This window comes from Scomber scombrus, chromosome 13 (assembly GCF_963691925.1).
Source record: "Scomber scombrus chromosome 13, fScoSco1.1, whole genome shotgun sequence".
NCBI lineage: Eukaryota > Metazoa > Chordata > Actinopteri > Scombriformes > Scombridae > Scomber > Scomber scombrus.
The window spans coordinates 3812622-3831140 of NC_084982.1; the positions used below are offsets into that span (position 1 = coordinate 3812622).

Sequence of the window (18519 nt, forward strand, 5' to 3'; positions counted from 1 at the left end):
CAGAATATCTGCCACCATTAGGCTACAACTCTTGTAACTGCTTTAACAGAAGAGAGTGACTGGCAATATGCGGGTAAATTTTGCATCAAGTATTGGAGAAATCCAAATAATGACAGTTATGTTTACACACCGTGGTGTATTGGGTGTTATGTAAGAAACATGAACAGCTGTTTGTGACATCAATGTTTGAGGCTGTGCATGCTGCAGAAAGGTCACAGTAACTGCCTACATGTATGGAAGCTTTCTTAAAGTAAATCGATGAGTTGATTAGTCACGGTCACTATGAATTGTATATACCTTAAACAGTTATAAACGTTTATAGAGAAATGAATGAATGAAAAGATGGAAGGAATTAAATATCTTTAGACCTGTGTCAAATGTTTAAGTTCCGATTCTGCAGTGATTTTGGATTTATAAATACTGTAGTGCTTAAATCTTATCGAGGTCTCGTTATTAATACTTTAAGACTAAAAAAGGGTTAAGTATACACCTATAGACAAGCTGCACATTGTAAGGCTGTATAAACTCTCCATCACTGCACTAGCATGACCTGGCATTTAGCTCGGAGTTCAATGCCAGTTCATTTCCATATAATCACTATTATAATGTATTTATATATATTTTAAGCACTTTTTTTTACATTCAACAAATTCTATAATGCGGTATGCACTTCACTTAAAAGTAAAGCAGGCCTGTTTTATCTCATCGCATCCAATCAGGACAAACAACAGATGATAAAATCTCCTCAGTCGTGCTCAGCAGACAGACAGAACTAGCAGCTGTGCAGTTTGTAGACAATCTCTCTGCATGTCTGCAGAGTCTTTACACTGTGTATCCTGGTGGTGTCTTAAGAAGGGGCGTCCTGTTGCTCTTGGCCTCCGAAGCATTTAAAAAGATCCCCTGGCCCATCGTACTGTAAAGTAAAGAGCTGAACTATAAAAAGGCAGAGATGAATGAATAAATCATGCGGCCTGAGTAATGATCATAATATTATTGGCTAGTTAGGAGTGTGCAGCTGGTGGTGGTGGTGTGTGTGTGTGTGTGTGTGTGTGTGCAGGGAATATGAGGTGCTAATTAGGTGAACAGTGACTATTTTCAACCTCTTACATGAAAAACAGAGCACTCTCAACAATTTTTTTTTTATTTCAAAGAACATTTTAAGTTTGCTCTGTTACAAAAGCAGTTTCTTAAAATCCTGGATAAAGGAACTTTTTCCTGGAATATTTTTTTTTTAAATATACAGAATTATACATAACCCAGCTGATTCTCAGACAGAAGATTTACCCTCCAACGTTGCGTCCATTTCGTTCTTTGATTTTCTACAGAGAAACAAGGCATCCAGTGGTAAATAAATGTTTACAAAGCTAAGGTGCAATGTCAATGTCACTGACAAAAAAACCCAGGTATTTTACATCTAATATACAATGTCTTTAATATGAGACAAGTAAAAGGAAATACAGACCGTTCTGGCTAGAGTTATAAAGTACGGAGCTACTGCAAAAGACTAGAATCTATGAAAGCTGCTCCTTAATTTTAACTCCCTCTATTAAAGAAAAATAGGCTTCAAACATGATGTCTCACTCCTCTTTTTTTTTTTTTTCAATGACGTGTTGTTCTGCTTACATTTTGCCTGGAGTTTCAAAGTAAAAGCAATAATAATTACACATTCTCCAAACAATGAAAATTATACACATATAAAGGTTCCGATATATATATATATATATATATCAAAGAACAAGCAATGTCATTTTTTTGAAATTGAAAGCATACAGAGGTCTGAGACGCCTCGGTATCGTGCCTTTTGCTTTGAAAAGGTGAAATCCCTACATGGAAGGAAACCTCCGCACAGGAAGATGAGAGGAAGGAAGGTAAAGAAGGATGTCACGAACAGATGCAGAATTAACACGCAAAGACAGACCCTAAAATCTGATGGAAAAAAAAAAAAAATCTGTGTCACTTCACAAAAGATGAACTTATTATGAGTAAGCCCCCACAGACACACATGTAAAAACGCACACACGTACACATTCACACACGAAACAAACAAAAAAACACCTTAAATATCTCAAATGCGATCACAGAATGCATTAGAAGGCAGTGTGAGTATATGGAAAGATTTGTGAAGCACAAATATAACTGTTAATGCACATATCCTGACAGCTGAAAAAATAGACTCTTCAAGACTGCATGTCTGCTAAAGTGATGCAAGTGAGGGAGAAAAAAAAGAAAGAAAGGGGAAAGCTGCTGCCTTTTTAAATAAACGACACACACACGTACACATACACACACTTTGTCCTGAAGCGAGCGCACGTGCCCCCTATCCTGCAGAGTGCTGGCTCTGCAGAAAAAAAAAGAAGAAAAAAAAAACCCCACGAACGCCCGGATCAATCCCAAGTGATCGCTAAAGGTTCAGAATCAGTGAGACCCTCCTTCAGATTTATCCACTGACATTGACAGGCTTAAAAATAAAAGATGGGTATTGTTAAAAAAAGAAAAAAAGAAAAAAAAGAAACTAGATTACAGATGGAGGGACATACAGGCCATGTCTACATTAATATATACATTTGATCCATAACATAAGACAAAAAAGTATTTGACTGATGTAAAGACACATTTCATTGACCGTGAGTGTGACTCCAGGCATATTTTAATGCTTCAAATTCATCACAGTCAATAAACTGATTTTCTATGGGGCGTAAAGTGCTGCCAGAATACTCCTAATGTGGACGCTGACAGATGACTGCAGCCGAAGCTAACGTGCTACTTGGCTCGACGAGTTAGCATTGAATAAAAGGACTAAAAAGTGAGAGGAAATCAAGCGTTTTTTTCAGCGTGTATCATTAGTGTGGACATGGCCGACCTCTGAATAGTGTCGAGTTGTGGAGTTGTGGCGTGCGTGAGTCTGCTCAGTGTTGAAATACGGATTGTAAATAAAAATGCTGAAGTAGAATTAGGCGATGGCTGTTCATTGCGCGGATGGTCCTGTACTTAGTGGGCGACTTTTCTTCTTCTTCTGTATTGAACTGTGAAGCCAGGACAAAAAAAACCCCAAAAAAACTCTTGATGCTGTGTACATGCACACAGACAGACACAGTCCCAAATGATGCACTACACACACCTCAAGATATTTAAAATTGCCCAGGGTGTGTGTTCAGTTAGACTCATTTTCACACATTCAGACAGTAATGAACACACCGCTAGAGAGTGAAATATCCGAAGTGTGTATTCGTCTCAGTTGGGCGGGCAGAGTGGGAGTTTTTACAGGAGAGGCTGCTGATAATACGCCGCCTGCTGCTGATGCTGCTGAGGAGGAGCCTGGTGAGGGGGAGCAGCCACAGGATAGGACACGGGGGGCATGTTGGAGTTGTGATAGGTCGACATGTCCATGGCCACGCCAGCCTGGTGCGGGTAAGGAGCTCCGGCTTGGTTCATGTACTGAGCGTTCATGCCGCTGCTGTGGAGATAACATGTGAGACTCTTAGTATCAGCAGCAAATAGAAAAACTGAATCTGGATGTTTAAAGGTGATATTATCTTGTTTTTATGTGGTAAAGAAGTCTTCAGTAGTTCATCTTTTTTTTAGAAAGAGCAGTATTTCAATCTATACAAGAATCAAAGCTACATCAAGCATGTGGAGTTTTTCTTGGAAACACTCCAGGGACAAAATGATCAGTATTTCTAGCTACTTGTACTGCATCCATCTGTCCACTTATTGCTGCTTATGTTCCCTACTTCTCTCATACTGTTTATGAAATATGTCAAAATCAGCTAAACATTCAGCAAAAGCTTTTAGATAACACTAAGCTCCAACACACCTAACTCCTGTTATCTACATTTCTATCCTATTAGTCCAAACCTACATGTATAAATCCCTGTAAAAAAGGATGAATTAAATCCCTGTTGGTGCTGATCTGTAACACTCTACCTGAACTATTAACTAGAGCCCGACTGATACTGGATTTTTGGAGCGGAGGCCGGAGTAAAAAAATTCCAATATTGATATATTGGCTGATAATCTTATATATGGGTTAGTGATAAATGAGAGTTGGCAACACGAGCAATCCAAAAATATGTTAGAAAATAGTTTTAAAAGCAGATTCAGGTTTGTTTAAATGTACATTTAGTATTTTTATTGGTTTTATGTCATTTGAAATGACATTTGCACAATTTTTTACCAAAAGTAAGACTGAATGCTCCTGAAAATGTCAAATGGTGTAACCACAAAAGAATGATACATATTAAATATTTTATCCACCTACAGTGTATTTAAGTGGACTTATACTAATAATGACTTCATTTTAAAACATCAAATGACTTTTTTTTTTGGTGTACTTCAACATTTAAATTTTAAAGCATTTTGTCAAAATTGAGCAGGACATAAAAAACAACCATTTTTTAAAAATACGTTTTGACAAATGATGTAAAATTTGTTACAAAACATAGTATTGTGTTGCAAAAGGGGATTATATTTATTCCACATTCTAGTTCGCTATTGTTTTCCTGTATGTAATCACATTTTCATGAAAAAATACCGCTTACACCAATTGACACTGGGTTACATCACGTCATTGACCCATATACATAAATGCACATTTTTTGTAACGATCCCTTGAATGTAGTTATTTAACATTTGTGACAAAGATATGTAATAGAGGCCATGATATCTTAGAGTTTATCAATAAAATGACATCAGAGCACTGAAACAAAACTTCACTGGGAATTTAATTTGATAAATAACTACAAAAAAAACCAAACATGTATATATTAAACTTGAATGAAGAAAAACAATAAAATACAGCCTATGTAACATTAAAAAAATAACAAAGTAGATATCGGTACATATCGGACAACATACAGGCCGATACCAATATATCTATTACAGGCCAATATCCATCGATAATATCAGCTGACTGATATATCAGTTGGGTTCTACTGTTAACTACCTTATATTCAGAGGAGTTGCTTTATGACCCAATAATATGGAGTTTTTTTCCTACCTTTATTCAAGACCGTGGTATATCCATTTGATAGCACGATTTATTAATTCCATGTTCAAATTGTCTATTATTGTCGGTGAAAACCCTGCCCTCACACTCAAATAGCCTCTGCCTGTGCATACATTTGCTCTATGTTAAAATCCCCCAACCAATAAAAGACCAGGTGTAGTGTTGACCAATCAAATTATCCACAACATTAATCAAATGAACCTAATTATCAGAGGCTACTGGAGTGTGAGGGCAGGCTTTGGAGGGAGAATTTGACAAAATCTCAACGTGAAATTGATGAATCGTGCACTGAAATTGATATACCACGCTCTTGAATAACGATAGGGGGGGGAAAAAACTCCATACGGTGACAGCTCGTTAATGCCAGAAACGTGAAGCTTTGAGCACCTGTCCCATGATCAAACTCTGATCTTCGAGTTACAGTTCTTGTTTCCAGTGTTTGCTGCTGTTTTCTTACCTCATGTATGGAGGCTGAGCAGCTTGAGTGTTGGGTGGGGCTGAAACGTTGGGGGGCAGCGAATGAAGCGGTCCAGGCTGGTCGTTGGGCAGAGTGTAGGGCTGAGCGGGGGGACCCTGGGGCATCGCTGAAGGCATGTATTGAGCACCGGGTGGGCCGAGGTAGCCCTGATCAGATCAGAGAGAGAGAGAGAGAGAGAGAGAGAGAGAGAGAGAGAGAGAGAGGCAGGTCGTCTTTAATCAGTTTTTCATTATTTCCAAGATATGGAGCCACCCTTCCTTGTGTTTTAGGGGTTAAGACATTGCTGTTTCCTAATAAAAATTATATAAATAAAATATGAATATGAGTATTAGATTTTGTGATTTTAAAGGTTCATGTACAAAAATAATGTTTGTCATTACAGGTGCATCTGGTTCAGAGTTTTTACAGTGCTCTGCAAAAAAAAAAAAGGGGGAAAAAAGTGATGAAGGGCGACTAAAAAGCTGAGCAGCTCCTGTCCAGTGAAGTGGACATTTTTCTAAACCTCTGGGGAGAGACAGTGACATCAATCACTACTGAGAAAAACAGCTAGCGCCAAGAAAACACATGCAGCCTCCAACTCTCTAGGGAGGTGAGAAAAAAAAAAAAAAAGAAGATGATTGAATGTCAACCTATCAGAATGAGTCTAAGAAACAGCATCACATATTGAATATAACACATATAAGAAAAACACGTAAGAAACAAAATATGAGGAGAAAAAAAAGCCACCACTGCACTAGTGTTCTGTTTTCTCCTTGAAATCATGGAGAATCACACTGATAGACTATTGAATTAGTAGACAAAGATTGTACTTGGTGTAGGGGTTTAATTATCCAGGGTGCTCGCAGGTGGACACACACATACACACACACACACACACACCTCTTCATTAACAACACAAAGCTTCCTAGCCTTTAGTGTTCTGAATCCATGCTTAGTTCTGCTTTTTGTTCACAGGACAGAGACAATATGACTGCAGTACACCCAGAGAATTAAATATGATTTGAATTGTACATGAATACCTTAATTCAATGTATTCATTAAATAGAGAAATCCTAAAAACCCACCTGAGCTTTGTCTACGTTGAGAATAATGTCAGTGCAGAGTAGATGGTGTTAATACATGATTTGGAACACAATGAGGAAGTAAGAAGAGTGGGGAGAGGGGCGAGCTGGCTCACGTCTGTTACTTTGGGCTTTGTCTTGTGTCCTTTTTATTTGGATCCAAGCTTTGCTACAGCTTTTTGCTTCATTGTTGATTCATTGATTGATTCATTTACACATGCTGAAGTCCTTTAAGACAAAAAGTCCTTACTTATGATTCAGAGCAACATAAATAAAAACACACAAACTCAGATTTTTTTTTAAATACAAATTTTAACTGAGTATTAAATGACAGCTGAAGGTGCATTTTTCTGACCTGCATGGCTACAGCTGAGCCGGCTTGTCCGTACTGCGTCTGCATTTTGGAGTAAGGCGAGTAGAAAGGAGCCTCGTTCATGAGCTTGTTGTAGAGCTCCAGAGCCTCCAGGACCTTCACGTTCAACTCCGACAACTCCGAGTGTTTCCTGCAACATGTGGAGAGACACATTGGAGAGACGGTCAATTCTCCATCGTTGCCGTCTTCATCCTAGACTTTTAGAGTAGATGGAATATGTAGATTACGTAACACTTTACCTGTCAATCTCCTGCAGCTTCTCGTCAATCAGCGGGTTCATCTGCTCACACGCAGCTGTTCGGTTAGGGGAGATAAACAGAAATGGAATTAGAATACAACGGTGCGGCCGTCACTGGCAGAGCGGTTGCATTTACACCAGTATTAAGGTTGATTACCCTCCAGCTGGAGAAGCTCGGGGGAGTCTGGAGCGGGATCTGCGGGGTCTGCGTTCTGCAGCAGTGCCAGCGTTCTGTCCATCTTCGCCTGCGAGGAAGAAGAGAGAAAACGGACGATTTTAGGAGGGTCATTGGATTTGTAGATCTTTTACAGTTGTAGATATATGTGCACTGAGGAGAAAAGAGATTTCATTACACAAGATGGATTTTCTCACATGCACACACACAGTTCAATATAATTACAAATGTGAGGTTACAAGTGTGTAACTGAAGAAGGAAAAAAAAATCATTTGTTTAAATATACTGGCTTAACTCTGAGGCTTATTTACTATATTTTACCATTATGTATCTACAATTTTTGTATCACAGGACATTCCCTCCAGACTTTGCACAAGTGTTACCTCATCGATGAAGACGGGCTCAGGCTCCACTTTGGTTTCGACACTCAGCTCTTCAGGAGTGGCCGTTTTTTCCACATAAGTCACTGTGGAGGAAATGCTTAAGTTAAATCAGCTACAGCTCTGAAACTAACTTGGTTTAAAATCAGTAAAGTCAGGATTATGTAGAACTCACTTTTAGATTTCAATTTGAAAGAAAACACCTACCTGTCTCCGGCTCAGCGTTCAGATTGGTCGTGACAAAATTGGAGGGGAAAAGACCCACTCCTCTGTGGTTCTCTCCTTTCCACCAGTTTGGATCACTGCAAGCCAATAAAAAAAGCCACAAAATAGGTATAAACATCAATCCATGAGCTTCATAGAGTAAGCAACTCTGGGTCCAGTTTCTCAGACAGAGATTAAGACTAGTCCTAGACTGAACTCTGTGAAATTACCCACTGAGAAGCAAGTCTAGTCTTGGACCAGACTTTAATCCCTGTTTGGGAAATCTGCCCACGGTGTCTATGACTGATCTGCAAAAATCTGTTGATAAGTTGATTATAGTCTTTGTGGGATTTTAGGGAGTCTTCCAGTGTGTTCTCAGCTTTATTTGTGCAACACATTTTGTTATGATGTCTAGACTGACATAAATCTACAGTATATGAAGGGAATTTAGAGTGTAAATCAGGACTTCTGTATAAAATAATGCTGTTATTTTATAAGACTGTGTGGAAATTGGAGTTGATGCACCTTTTTTTAAAGCTTATATCACTCCAAAATCACACATATATATATATATATATATATATATATATTCAAGCAGCATCTCTGAACTTGTGGCTTTAAATACTGCACACACTGAAACCAAGCAGAGAGCCATGTGTAAATATGTTTTATATTAAAAATCATGAGATAATAATGGAGTCACACCTCTCAGCAAACCCCAGGACATTACAAGCTTTATAATGTAGGATTTATTACATAGGTGTTGTAGTGGACAGTATGTAGCTGAACATGCTGCTTGTGTGTAGTACAGTCTGCAACAGCGCTGACGTTCACTCTGACGTGACTCGTGATCATTGATGAAACGTCACCTGTCATCCAACACGAGGATGAGCTCTCCCGTTTTGAAGGTCAGCTCGTTGTCTTCGGCCGCCTCGAAGTCGTAGAGCGCGCGCACCTTCCGCGCCTCCTGCCCTCCGCTGCCGTTGGTGTAGGCCGGGGGGTCGGAGGTCATGGCGAGGGGCCGCGTCTCCACCTGTTGCTTCTGCTCCTGCAAGGACAGCTCGATGGCTGGGAGGAGGAGGAGGAAGAGGAGGAGGAGGGAGGGAGGGAGGAGGAGGAGGAGTTTTGGACAGAAAGAAGAGAGGCAGAGAAGAGAGACAGAGACAGGAAAAGAGGTAACAAAAAAAAAAAAGAGGGGGGGGGGGGGGTTAATTTTTTTCTTCCCTATTAGAATACAAACGGCTCTAAGAGGATTGATTGCTTGTAGGATGAAAATAATCAATAATGCAATCAATAAAACAACCTTTTTATGCCCAATAATCCAAAATCTGCTCAATAATTCACATTTGTCTGCTCCCTTATCAAAACAACTATGGTTCTGAGAAAATTGGTACAATTTGGTATGTAAAAATAATGTATTTTACTTGATTCTATTTATTCTATGTTTTAGTTAATTTTACCATGTACTATTGTTACTATTTTAAAATTATTACAATTTTAATTTTCCATCTTATATTAGATGAATGTTTGTTTTTTAACATTGCTTAATGCTTCTTTTAGCCGCTTTTAATGTGAAGGGGCTTGGTGTATGTAATTTCTTTTGTTGTAAAGCACTTTGAGCTGCATTTCCTGTATGAAAGGTAGTATACAAATACAATGTTATTAATATAACAGGTGTAGTAGATATCAATGCTTGAGTTGTGTGTACAGAACGGTGGCTTTACCTTTGGCCAGGTCGTCATCACCAACAGCTGCTTTGCTCGCAGCAGGTGTGCTGGCCTTTGAGCTGGAACCCTGTGGTCGGTAAAGAAAGAATAGGTCAGGTCTCTGTGTCTGTGTGTGTCTGTGTGTGTCTGTGTGTGTCTGTGTGTGTCTGTGTGTGTGTGTGTCTGTGTGTGTGTGTGTGTGTGTGTGTGTGTGTGTGTGTGTGTGTGTGTGTGTGTGTGTGTGTGTGTGTGTGTGTGTGTGTGTTTGTGTGTGAGAGAGTATAGCATAGAAAACTAGAATTGAAAAAAACAACAACAGATGTACAGTGACTATAATGCCACCTGCAGTTCATGTTGGGTCCTACATGTTGATGAGAAATGTGACGAGCCTTCAGACTTTTTGTCTCTGAGGACTCACAGCTTTGTCTCTGAGCCAAGTGAACTAAAGAAGATATCTGCACTTTTCGGCCAGCGCTAAACAACAACTCTTCATACCTTCATGTTCACACTGGCTGAATTAGAACAGATAAAAAGGCTGACTTTTTATGTTGCACTTAATTGTCTTATTTGATATTTGAACAGTACATTGAGACTAATCTTGGAGCCCATCAGCTATCTGTCTGATGATGATTTAGCCTCTGGGGGCAACAGCATATATTCAGGGGCTTCCGGTGTAGTTGGTGCATATCCTTTTATAAGATAATGGATATCCGGTCCGAGACATCTTTCCGAATGTGCCGGTCATTGTTTACAATCTTGAGACCATCCAGATGATGATGTCATTAAACAATAGCCAATAGGTTCTGAGATTGAATTCAACCAATGTGTTCTGCCTCTTTAGTTCTCCACACAGACTCATTGTACACAGACTTTACCTGCGTGCAACCAAAGCCTGCTCAAACATGATTGATCGGTTCTAATTGGACTACTAACTTACTCCAATAGGAAACCATCAGGCTTCTGGTACCAGTCTTGTTGGTTGTTTGCTGTCTTTTTTTTTTTTTAATACTTATTTTCTCATTTTTTTTACTTACTTATTTTATTTTGGTCACATTGGTCTCAATTTTTATTTTATTTTATGGTAATTTTTTCTTTGTTTTTGTTCCTTTTCTTTATGTTGTTCTCCGTCTACACTTTTTCTGTCTTATTATCAGTTTACTGTGAAGCACTTTGAACTACATTAATCTGTATGAAAGCTACCATATAAATAAAGTTTGATTAATTGATTAATTGACACAGGTTCTAAACAAAAACTGTCCAAAGTAATGCACTGTATTGGTGCAGTCCAAATAGTGCCAGCTTGTGCCTAGTCGGTGGAGTTTTCAATTTACCTAAAACTGGTAAAACACAAAGAAACAAAAAACAGTGATGGGTAAATAAATATCTTTCAAATGTCTCGAAGTATTACACCATCTCTGCTTTCACCTGCAAGCTTGCAAAAAATGATATTAAAGTTGTGGCTGAATGATAACTCAAAGGTTGCATACTTTCCATTCCAATTCAATTTTATTTATACAGCACCAAATCCCAACAGAAGTTATCTCAGGGCACTTTGCACATGGAGCTGGTCTAGACTGCACATTCCCTCCATGAGCAGCACTTGGCAATATCGATAAGGTAAAAAAAAAACTGCCCTTTAATTTCTATCTCACCTCAGAAACAGGTACAAACTATGCAGCATCAGCACAGCTAGAGCTGGCTCCCTGCTGATGTTTGCTCATCATCAGCTGTGAGAGATTAAAATGTCATACCTACTGCCTTGTGTGCCACCTGCTCTTTATTAAAGCCAGTTTCTCCACCCTTCCCACAACTCAATAACACGGAGCAACAACACCACCACCACCACAGAGGCCGAACGGAGCGCAACCCAGCCCGTAGCAACAGAGAGGAGACGGGAGAGCAAATTAAACCCAAAGGATTTCTGATTATTCTTACATGAGCCACAGTGAAGTTTATTAATGCAGGTTCTGGACAGTCTGTGTATACTGTCAGAGAAGCTGTGACCACAGCTGATACAGATGTAGGTCAGCTGCTTTTACCACAACCTGAGAGCAAAGTTCACTTCCAACTTCGACACGAGGATGTCCGTTATGTAACAAATCATCAAACAAAGAAAAGGAGAGAAAGCAGGAATCGGCTCTGTCTGCTGCAGACCTGATCCCAGCACAGACACACACACACAAAACCGCTAAATTATGTGAAATATGTGAAGAGGAAATTCCACTGTAAGCTCTCGCCATATAAACGCAGACAGCAAAGCTCCACCCAGCCTGAACCTTCACACTGGACACACACACACGCTGGTCTGCTGTGAAACCACCACCGCACAGCCGTGATCACAGCCTGGGGCTACACAAAATAACCAGACTGACAATCGTTGTCAGTCTGGTTATTTGCAATGATACTCAAATATGAGACAAGACAAGATTTGCCACCTTGCCAGATGACCAAATAGTAATTCCTGACTACTGTAGGTTTACTTCCAAACTAACTGAGACCATCCATACATGTTAAAAGAGATGGAACAGTTTAGGATGTACCTTTTTTCAATCAATCAACATGACTCCCCCCGATTTTAAGTCCAAGACAAAACCCAGACTAATTTTCCAGTCGATTTATAATCTTTAAAAAGTCCCAAGTCTGTCAGCTTTATGACATGACAGAGAGGAAACGATGGTGGAGCCTTTTTAATGTTACCTCAGACATGAATCATGACAGGGAGGAAAAGAGAAAAAGGTGTCGATGCCAGGGGCGATTGCTCTGAGACAACAAGGGAAGCTCACCTTTCCCTAAAATTTCATCAAATAAATTGTCACAACTGTCATATTAAAATCACACTAAAACCAAAATGGCACGACTGAGGGCAAGAAGTGTCCATAGTTCCACACTCAACTTTTTGACCGTTTTGAGCGCACCATCAGGGTACTTACAGTACACTGCATTTTCCCTTACTTCTCAGTGTGAACACACGTATGCCCTTTAAATATTAACTGTAAGTAAAGATGTATGTGGTTTGAGACACAGCAGTTATCTCCTCAGCTAAAATTAGCCACCAAACTATTGTACCGTATCTCCTCAGCTAATGTTAGCAATTAGCATTGCTAATATTGAAAGCTCGAGCGATTCCAAGCAGCGGCACTCTGTGTTGTCTTGGCAACTTGGTGTAACAGCTCAAGGATGTAAACAAGTCCTGTAAAAACCCTGTGATGTGCGACCTCACTATGATTACCTGTCTGTCATAAATCACCTAGTGTTCACCCTGTCAACAGGATTTCCTGTCCTGTAGTCCTGTAGTGTACATTTGGCTAAAATTTTGAAAAGATGGTTGTCACATGACTATAGGATGGAATATAGTTAGGTAAACAGGAAACAATGTAATGTATGTGATGTAATGTGATGTTAACATACTTGTGAGGATGCGGTGGGGAACGTGACGCCTTCCTCTTTCAGAGACTTGATGGTGGCACCGATCAAGCTGAGCTGCGGATCCTTCTGGAAAGTTTCTACCCACTCCACCATCAGAGCCTTCAGCTTCTCACACACCTTCGGGTGGGCCTGCAGAGAACATGAACAAGTGTGTACAAAGTTAACACCAAAGATAGCTGAAGTTGTAAAGTGGGAGCAGTGAGTAAAAAAACAATACACACCCTGCCCAGCACACTGCGGACTTCGCTGGAAAACTCCCTCGAGCAGATTTCCAAGTGAAATATTTTGCCACAGTTTGACACGCAGGCACCCAGCAACTGCAAGACAAGTAGTGGAAATGGTCAAAAATGAGATGAAACATCATTTATATGCTGTATTAAAGTTTTAAAAGATTCACAGTGTATTTCAACATGGCTCGTTGGCACCACTCACAGTACTGAATTATTCACAGCACATATTAATAGCAGGTGCAGCTTTTGCATGAATGGTTTATCATTATGGGGCTTAGGTTGTCTGAATGAGTGAATGCAGAGGTCTAAAAATAGAGCAGGGACCATGTGACAGTATTTGTTCATGATGACTCAGTCAGAGAAACAGCTTCACACTCCTCAACTCTGTTACATTCTCCTAGTATCAAAAGCTCCATTTTTCTGTAAGGCTATAAAAAAAAAGAGGGAATATTAGATCATTTACAGCTCAACTGCAGCATAACTGTGTTAGTGGACACTTCAGACTGAAGAGATTTGAAGTTTTCTGCACTTAATGTGACTTTTTTCCGCTTTTGTCTGTAGATGTTGGGTTTTAAATGGATATTTTGAACTTCAGCTGGAGACGAATAAAGAAAAACAGATGTTTGGGATAAGCATGGTGTTGTGCTTGTCTATTATTTAATTCCATTTTGGGTAAAACTATTTGTGCATCAACATATGAACCTCAACTCTGGCTCTTAGAGACATGTTTAGGTCACTCTCTGAAATGGTTTCTTGTTTAATTTGGAATTGCTGCTCTTTGAAGTACTTTTAAAGTAATCGTGGCAATTATATAATTATAAACTTGATCGCGTCAGTGCGTCAGTCTATGTAGCACATCTGGTTAAACAACTTGATGTGATTGGATATGATTATATCTTGAGCCCACAGTTTCTATATTTGAAGATGTTATGCTTCACATAGCTTCTAATTACTTCTTGCTAAGTGTATTCTTATTAAATTGGTCTTTTTAATGTAAAACTGTCAGAAGATGGAAGCTGTAGGAGCCTAGATGTATATTTGCCTGAGTTCATGTATTTGTTTGGGCTGCATGCATTGCGTCACTTGAGTGACTGACACATGGGTGTGGTTTCAACTTATTTTACCTGTTCACTTGGGTGGCAGCGGGAGTTTTAGACAAAGCTCTGATTTTTTCTGTTGGCTGTCGTCATCATCACTGCATTATTACATCAGGTATTGTTCAAAAATTATAATTATTATTAAACTTCATCTGGACTTCAGCATGGATGTGTGTGATACGAGCCTGGTAAGTCTCTCAGCTGCCTACTTTTTTTGGATAGTAGTTGCTACAGAAGCATTCGACGTGGATCTACTGTTATTTTGTTAGAGAAGGTCTTACACAGTAGACTTCTTAATAGTACAGCTATCCAAGATTCTCCTTTGGAAAATAGTGTGGAAAATGTCGTGGCATGAAAGCAACAGTAATAAACTCACATTGAGGGCCTGCATGGCAACATGAGGCACTTTGTGGTTGACTCTCTTCATAATGGATCTAAGGCTGTCCTTTGGCCTGAAAGAGAAGAGGACAAGAATCACTAAAAATGTAAGTATTTGCAACATCTCAAACAATGCCACTGTGCATATAATAATAATAATAATAATAATAATAATAATAATAATAATAATAATAATAATATAATAACAAGAGTCTCTGTGAACTAAAATGTCTAACAAGCTCTTATCATCTAATGGAAAAACGGCTGATTCCTGCTCACCCATTGGACGTCGTTCCAATCTTATCGCAGATGTCCATAATGAGGCCCCAGTCGTCTGTCGTGTTGGTTTCATTGGTTGCCTTCTCTGGAAAAATATCAAAACAGGAAATTTATGCTCCAGTGACAAAATATAGACAAGACAATCCCAGCTGAGGGCAGACATGCTAATCACAGCAGGCTTGTGGGGTTTTTTCTCATAATGAATGACAACCATGAGTAAACGGACACTTTTAGACTAGTTAATGGTACACCAAAGCATGACAGCTCTAAGTTGAAGGAATCTTAGAGGAGTGCTGTAAGATATCTAAATGTATAAATTCATGTTAATTCACAGTGAGAACTGTGGAGACTCTCCCCAAAATTGACTGTTCTGCTTGTGATTTGTTTCAATTAGTATGTGACAGTGTAACCAATAAGTACACTCATTAAATATGTTCCATTTATTGTGTTAAATAGTGCCTAAAGGTCTGTAAAGGTCAATACATTTCTGTCCTAAAACCATATTCATTTTAGGATGTGGCCCCACCTTAGCTATGATACACTGAATGTTAAACCCTGTTTTGCAACGTGTTCACAGAAAAATCACTCATCTACATAAACTCATAGGACACCCTGTCATGACACTCATCATACTGACTCTACTCTCAGACAGCCAGTATCACACAGTCCTACTATTGTCCATCCATGCCTGGCATATTATCTTGGAACAAGGACTGTGGTGTGGCAGGGGAAAAAACGTGCTAGCTGAGTTTGCATGAATTTTTACATGATAACACGTCCCAGTGACGGTGATGTGGAAAGACACATCTGCAACACAAATGACTAAAACTAACACATCATAATTCACAGTAGTAAAAGAGTGTTAACTAGGGCCTGACCAATACTGGATATTTGGGGCTGATATTAGAAAGTAAAAAAAAGTACGATCGATATGTCAGCCGATAATTTGATATATACAGAATATATATAAACACATATTTTTTTCAATCTGGTTATCAAACACTTGTGATAAAGATATGTGATGGTAGCTGTGACATCTCACAGTTTACTTATAAACACAGTGCACTGAAACTGTAAACTTCACTGGGAATTCGATAATTATTCATTTCTATAAATAATAAAGCACATACAACAACAACAACAACAACAAAACCATACACATCTATGCCGATACCAATATATATCGGCTGACCTATATATCGGTCCGACTAATCAATACTGAGGATGTTAGTTCACTGAGTATTTCATTAAGAGGGAAAACATGACAACAGGACAACAAATGTGCTTCCTAACTTTCATCTTCTGAGAAGCTGAAGATTATTTTTTATTTAAATGATGAAATATTTCAGCAATAAAATGTCAGAGAATGACCAATAATCACCATGACATGCATTTTTAAAGCCAAGCCAAGGTGATTTCTTCTGATACGTTGCTTTGTCCGACCAACACTTTCATTCATTTCAAGTATTTAATCACATTAATCTACGAAAAATAAATGGAATTCTCATATATTTGTTTTTTTTTTAATCATTTGAATATGTGAGGGTTTTTTTTTTCTTCTTAGAAAGACGTTGTGGGGAATTCCGGAGAGCATTTTCACTATCGAACACTAATCACAGGTTGATTATTTATATAAAAACACATATCTACAACATTTTTGGAGATGGAGAATTATTGTTAGTTTCTCTTCTTTTGCTTCAGGATCATGTGACTGTGTAGTCAGCTGCGGTGTGTATTTATTTTAGCGTTAGTTACCAACCAATCACTCATCCTAGCAACTGGACAGATCGATTCACTTCACGGAATCTATTGACAACCATCCAGATGATCAGCTAGCCGCTCATATGCTGGCTGAGACGTGTTTGTCGCTGTTGTTGTTGACACCTGCACGGTCACTGTTAGGTAAACTTACAAGGCTACAACCAACTAACTCATGCTAAGCTAACGTTAGCTTCCAGTCCTCGTTAGCTTACAGCTAGCCTGTGACACAATAAACACGACAAACAAACGGCTGAACACTTACCCACATCTTGATCAAATGGATTTTGGGCAAATAAAGGCATGCTAACAGTTTAAAAACAGTAACGCTATTAGAAGAAAAAGAAGTGTAGTTGTTCTCCGGGCTAAACCTAAACAAATAGCTCTTCCGTGTCCATCCAAACACACACTGGTTGCTCTTCCGGAAACTTGGCTGCCTTCGATAACGCCTGAACAGATGTTTTTTTTAATGGAAGTGGTCATTGTACTGACAAAAAAATTATGTTTTTAAACACTTTTGGCACGCTTAATTATTATTATTAAAATGATTGTATGAAAGGATATTAACAGAAAATTATCCCCGCACGATATTTGACACTTGAGTTTAAAGCAGGGGGGTCAAATTCATCTTCATTCAAGGGCCACAAACAGCCCAATTTGATCTGATGTGGGCCAAACAAAGGAAGGAAGGAAGGAAGGAAGGAAAGACGGATGGAAGGAAGGGAGAGAAGACAGGAAGGAAAGAAAGGACAGATGGAAGGAAAGAAGAGAAGGAATGAAGGCAGGAAGGGAGGAAGAAAAGATGGAAGGAAAGATGGAAAGAAGGTAGGGAGGAATGACAGATGGAAGGAAGGAGACAAAGACAGGAAAGAAAGAATGAAAGGACAGATGGAAGTAAAAAAGGGTGGATGGAAAGATGGAAGGAAAAGAAGACAGGAAGGAAAGTGGACCGGATTGGACGTCTCGGCGGGCCGGTTCTGGCCCGCGGGCCGCATGTTTGAGACCCCTGGTTTAAAGCCTCTGTAAAGGGTCAATGAAAACAAGCGCAATACTGGCATCTAGTGGATAGAAGACGTTTTACACAATATCTAGTCCAGGCAGGAGTATATGGTTTGGACATTAGACTATAAAAGTTTGTGTAACTGTGATTTAGCGCTACATTGTAGTATCTGAAGCCATTTTTTATACACAGTCCTCAAGAAGCTGAACAATGCAGCAGGATGAAGCTATTTAACACAAAGCACCAAGAAGTTTGTACCAGACATTTTGATCCCAGGAGCAGTGCAGGAAGTCTGGTGAGGCTGGAAAAAGGCAAGAATTAAGAGTAATAAATACAAAAAAATAAGAAGTCAAGCAAATGGAATTCAATCTACGTACATTATATATAAATGGATAGTCATGACCTGACTTGTGGATTGTAAAAAAATTGTAAAATAATGTTATCAACACTTTCTCATTCAAGTGTTTGCTCATTTATGTGACACTGTACACTGTGTATTTATAGCATATAGCAATTAAATGTAAGTGTACATACATATATAGCCTACACATATATATCACATACGGTGTAATATAATGTCAGAGTCCACAGCTCTGGAGGATGAAGGAATATGTGAGGTGGGATACTTTGGTGTGTCAGTTAGTTTGTGGTAGATTGTGTTTTATCATATATACATTTATTTTCGAATTTGCCCCATTTAAGCTAAAATCAATGTTTTGCAATACTGTTAA

The 18519-nt window shown here is 39.0% G+C and overlaps 1 protein-coding gene across 1 annotated transcript; it reads right to left on the bottom strand.

Annotated features, from left to right (window-relative positions):
- Positions 1 to 1127: 1127 nt before the first annotated feature.
- Positions 1128 to 17198, bottom strand: stam2 (signal transducing adaptor molecule (SH3 domain and ITAM motif) 2). Its single transcript, XM_062431521.1, has 14 exons — positions 17054 to 17198; positions 15031 to 15115; positions 14750 to 14825; positions 13268 to 13363; positions 13029 to 13175; positions 9639 to 9708; positions 8784 to 8982; positions 7918 to 8012; positions 7714 to 7796; positions 7313 to 7400; positions 7157 to 7211; positions 6900 to 7047; positions 5463 to 5629; positions 1128 to 3454 (listed from the first exon to the last, which is right to left on the bottom strand). Exons 1-14 carry the CDS (start codon positions 17091 to 17093, stop codon positions 3259 to 3261), a joined length of 1545 nt encoding a protein of 514 aa, XP_062287505.1. The 5' UTR covers positions 17094 to 17198; the 3' UTR covers positions 1128 to 3258.
- Between the last annotated feature and the right edge of the window lie 1321 nt (positions 17199 to 18519).

Bases quoted from the DNA above. Each gene is read 5' to 3' on its own strand.
- stam2 (XM_062431521.1), bottom strand. From the start codon at position 17,093: ATGCCTTTATTTGCCCAAAATCCATTTGATCAAGATGTGG. The intron at 14,826-15,030 runs GTGAGCAGGAAT...CTTCTCTTTCAG, and splicing joins ATTGGAACGACGTCCAATGG to GCCAAAGGACAGCCTTAGAT. The intron at 7,797-7,917 runs GTAGGTGTTTTC...TTTCCTCCACAG, and splicing joins GAACGCTGAGCCGGAGACAG to TGACTTATGTGGAAAAAACG.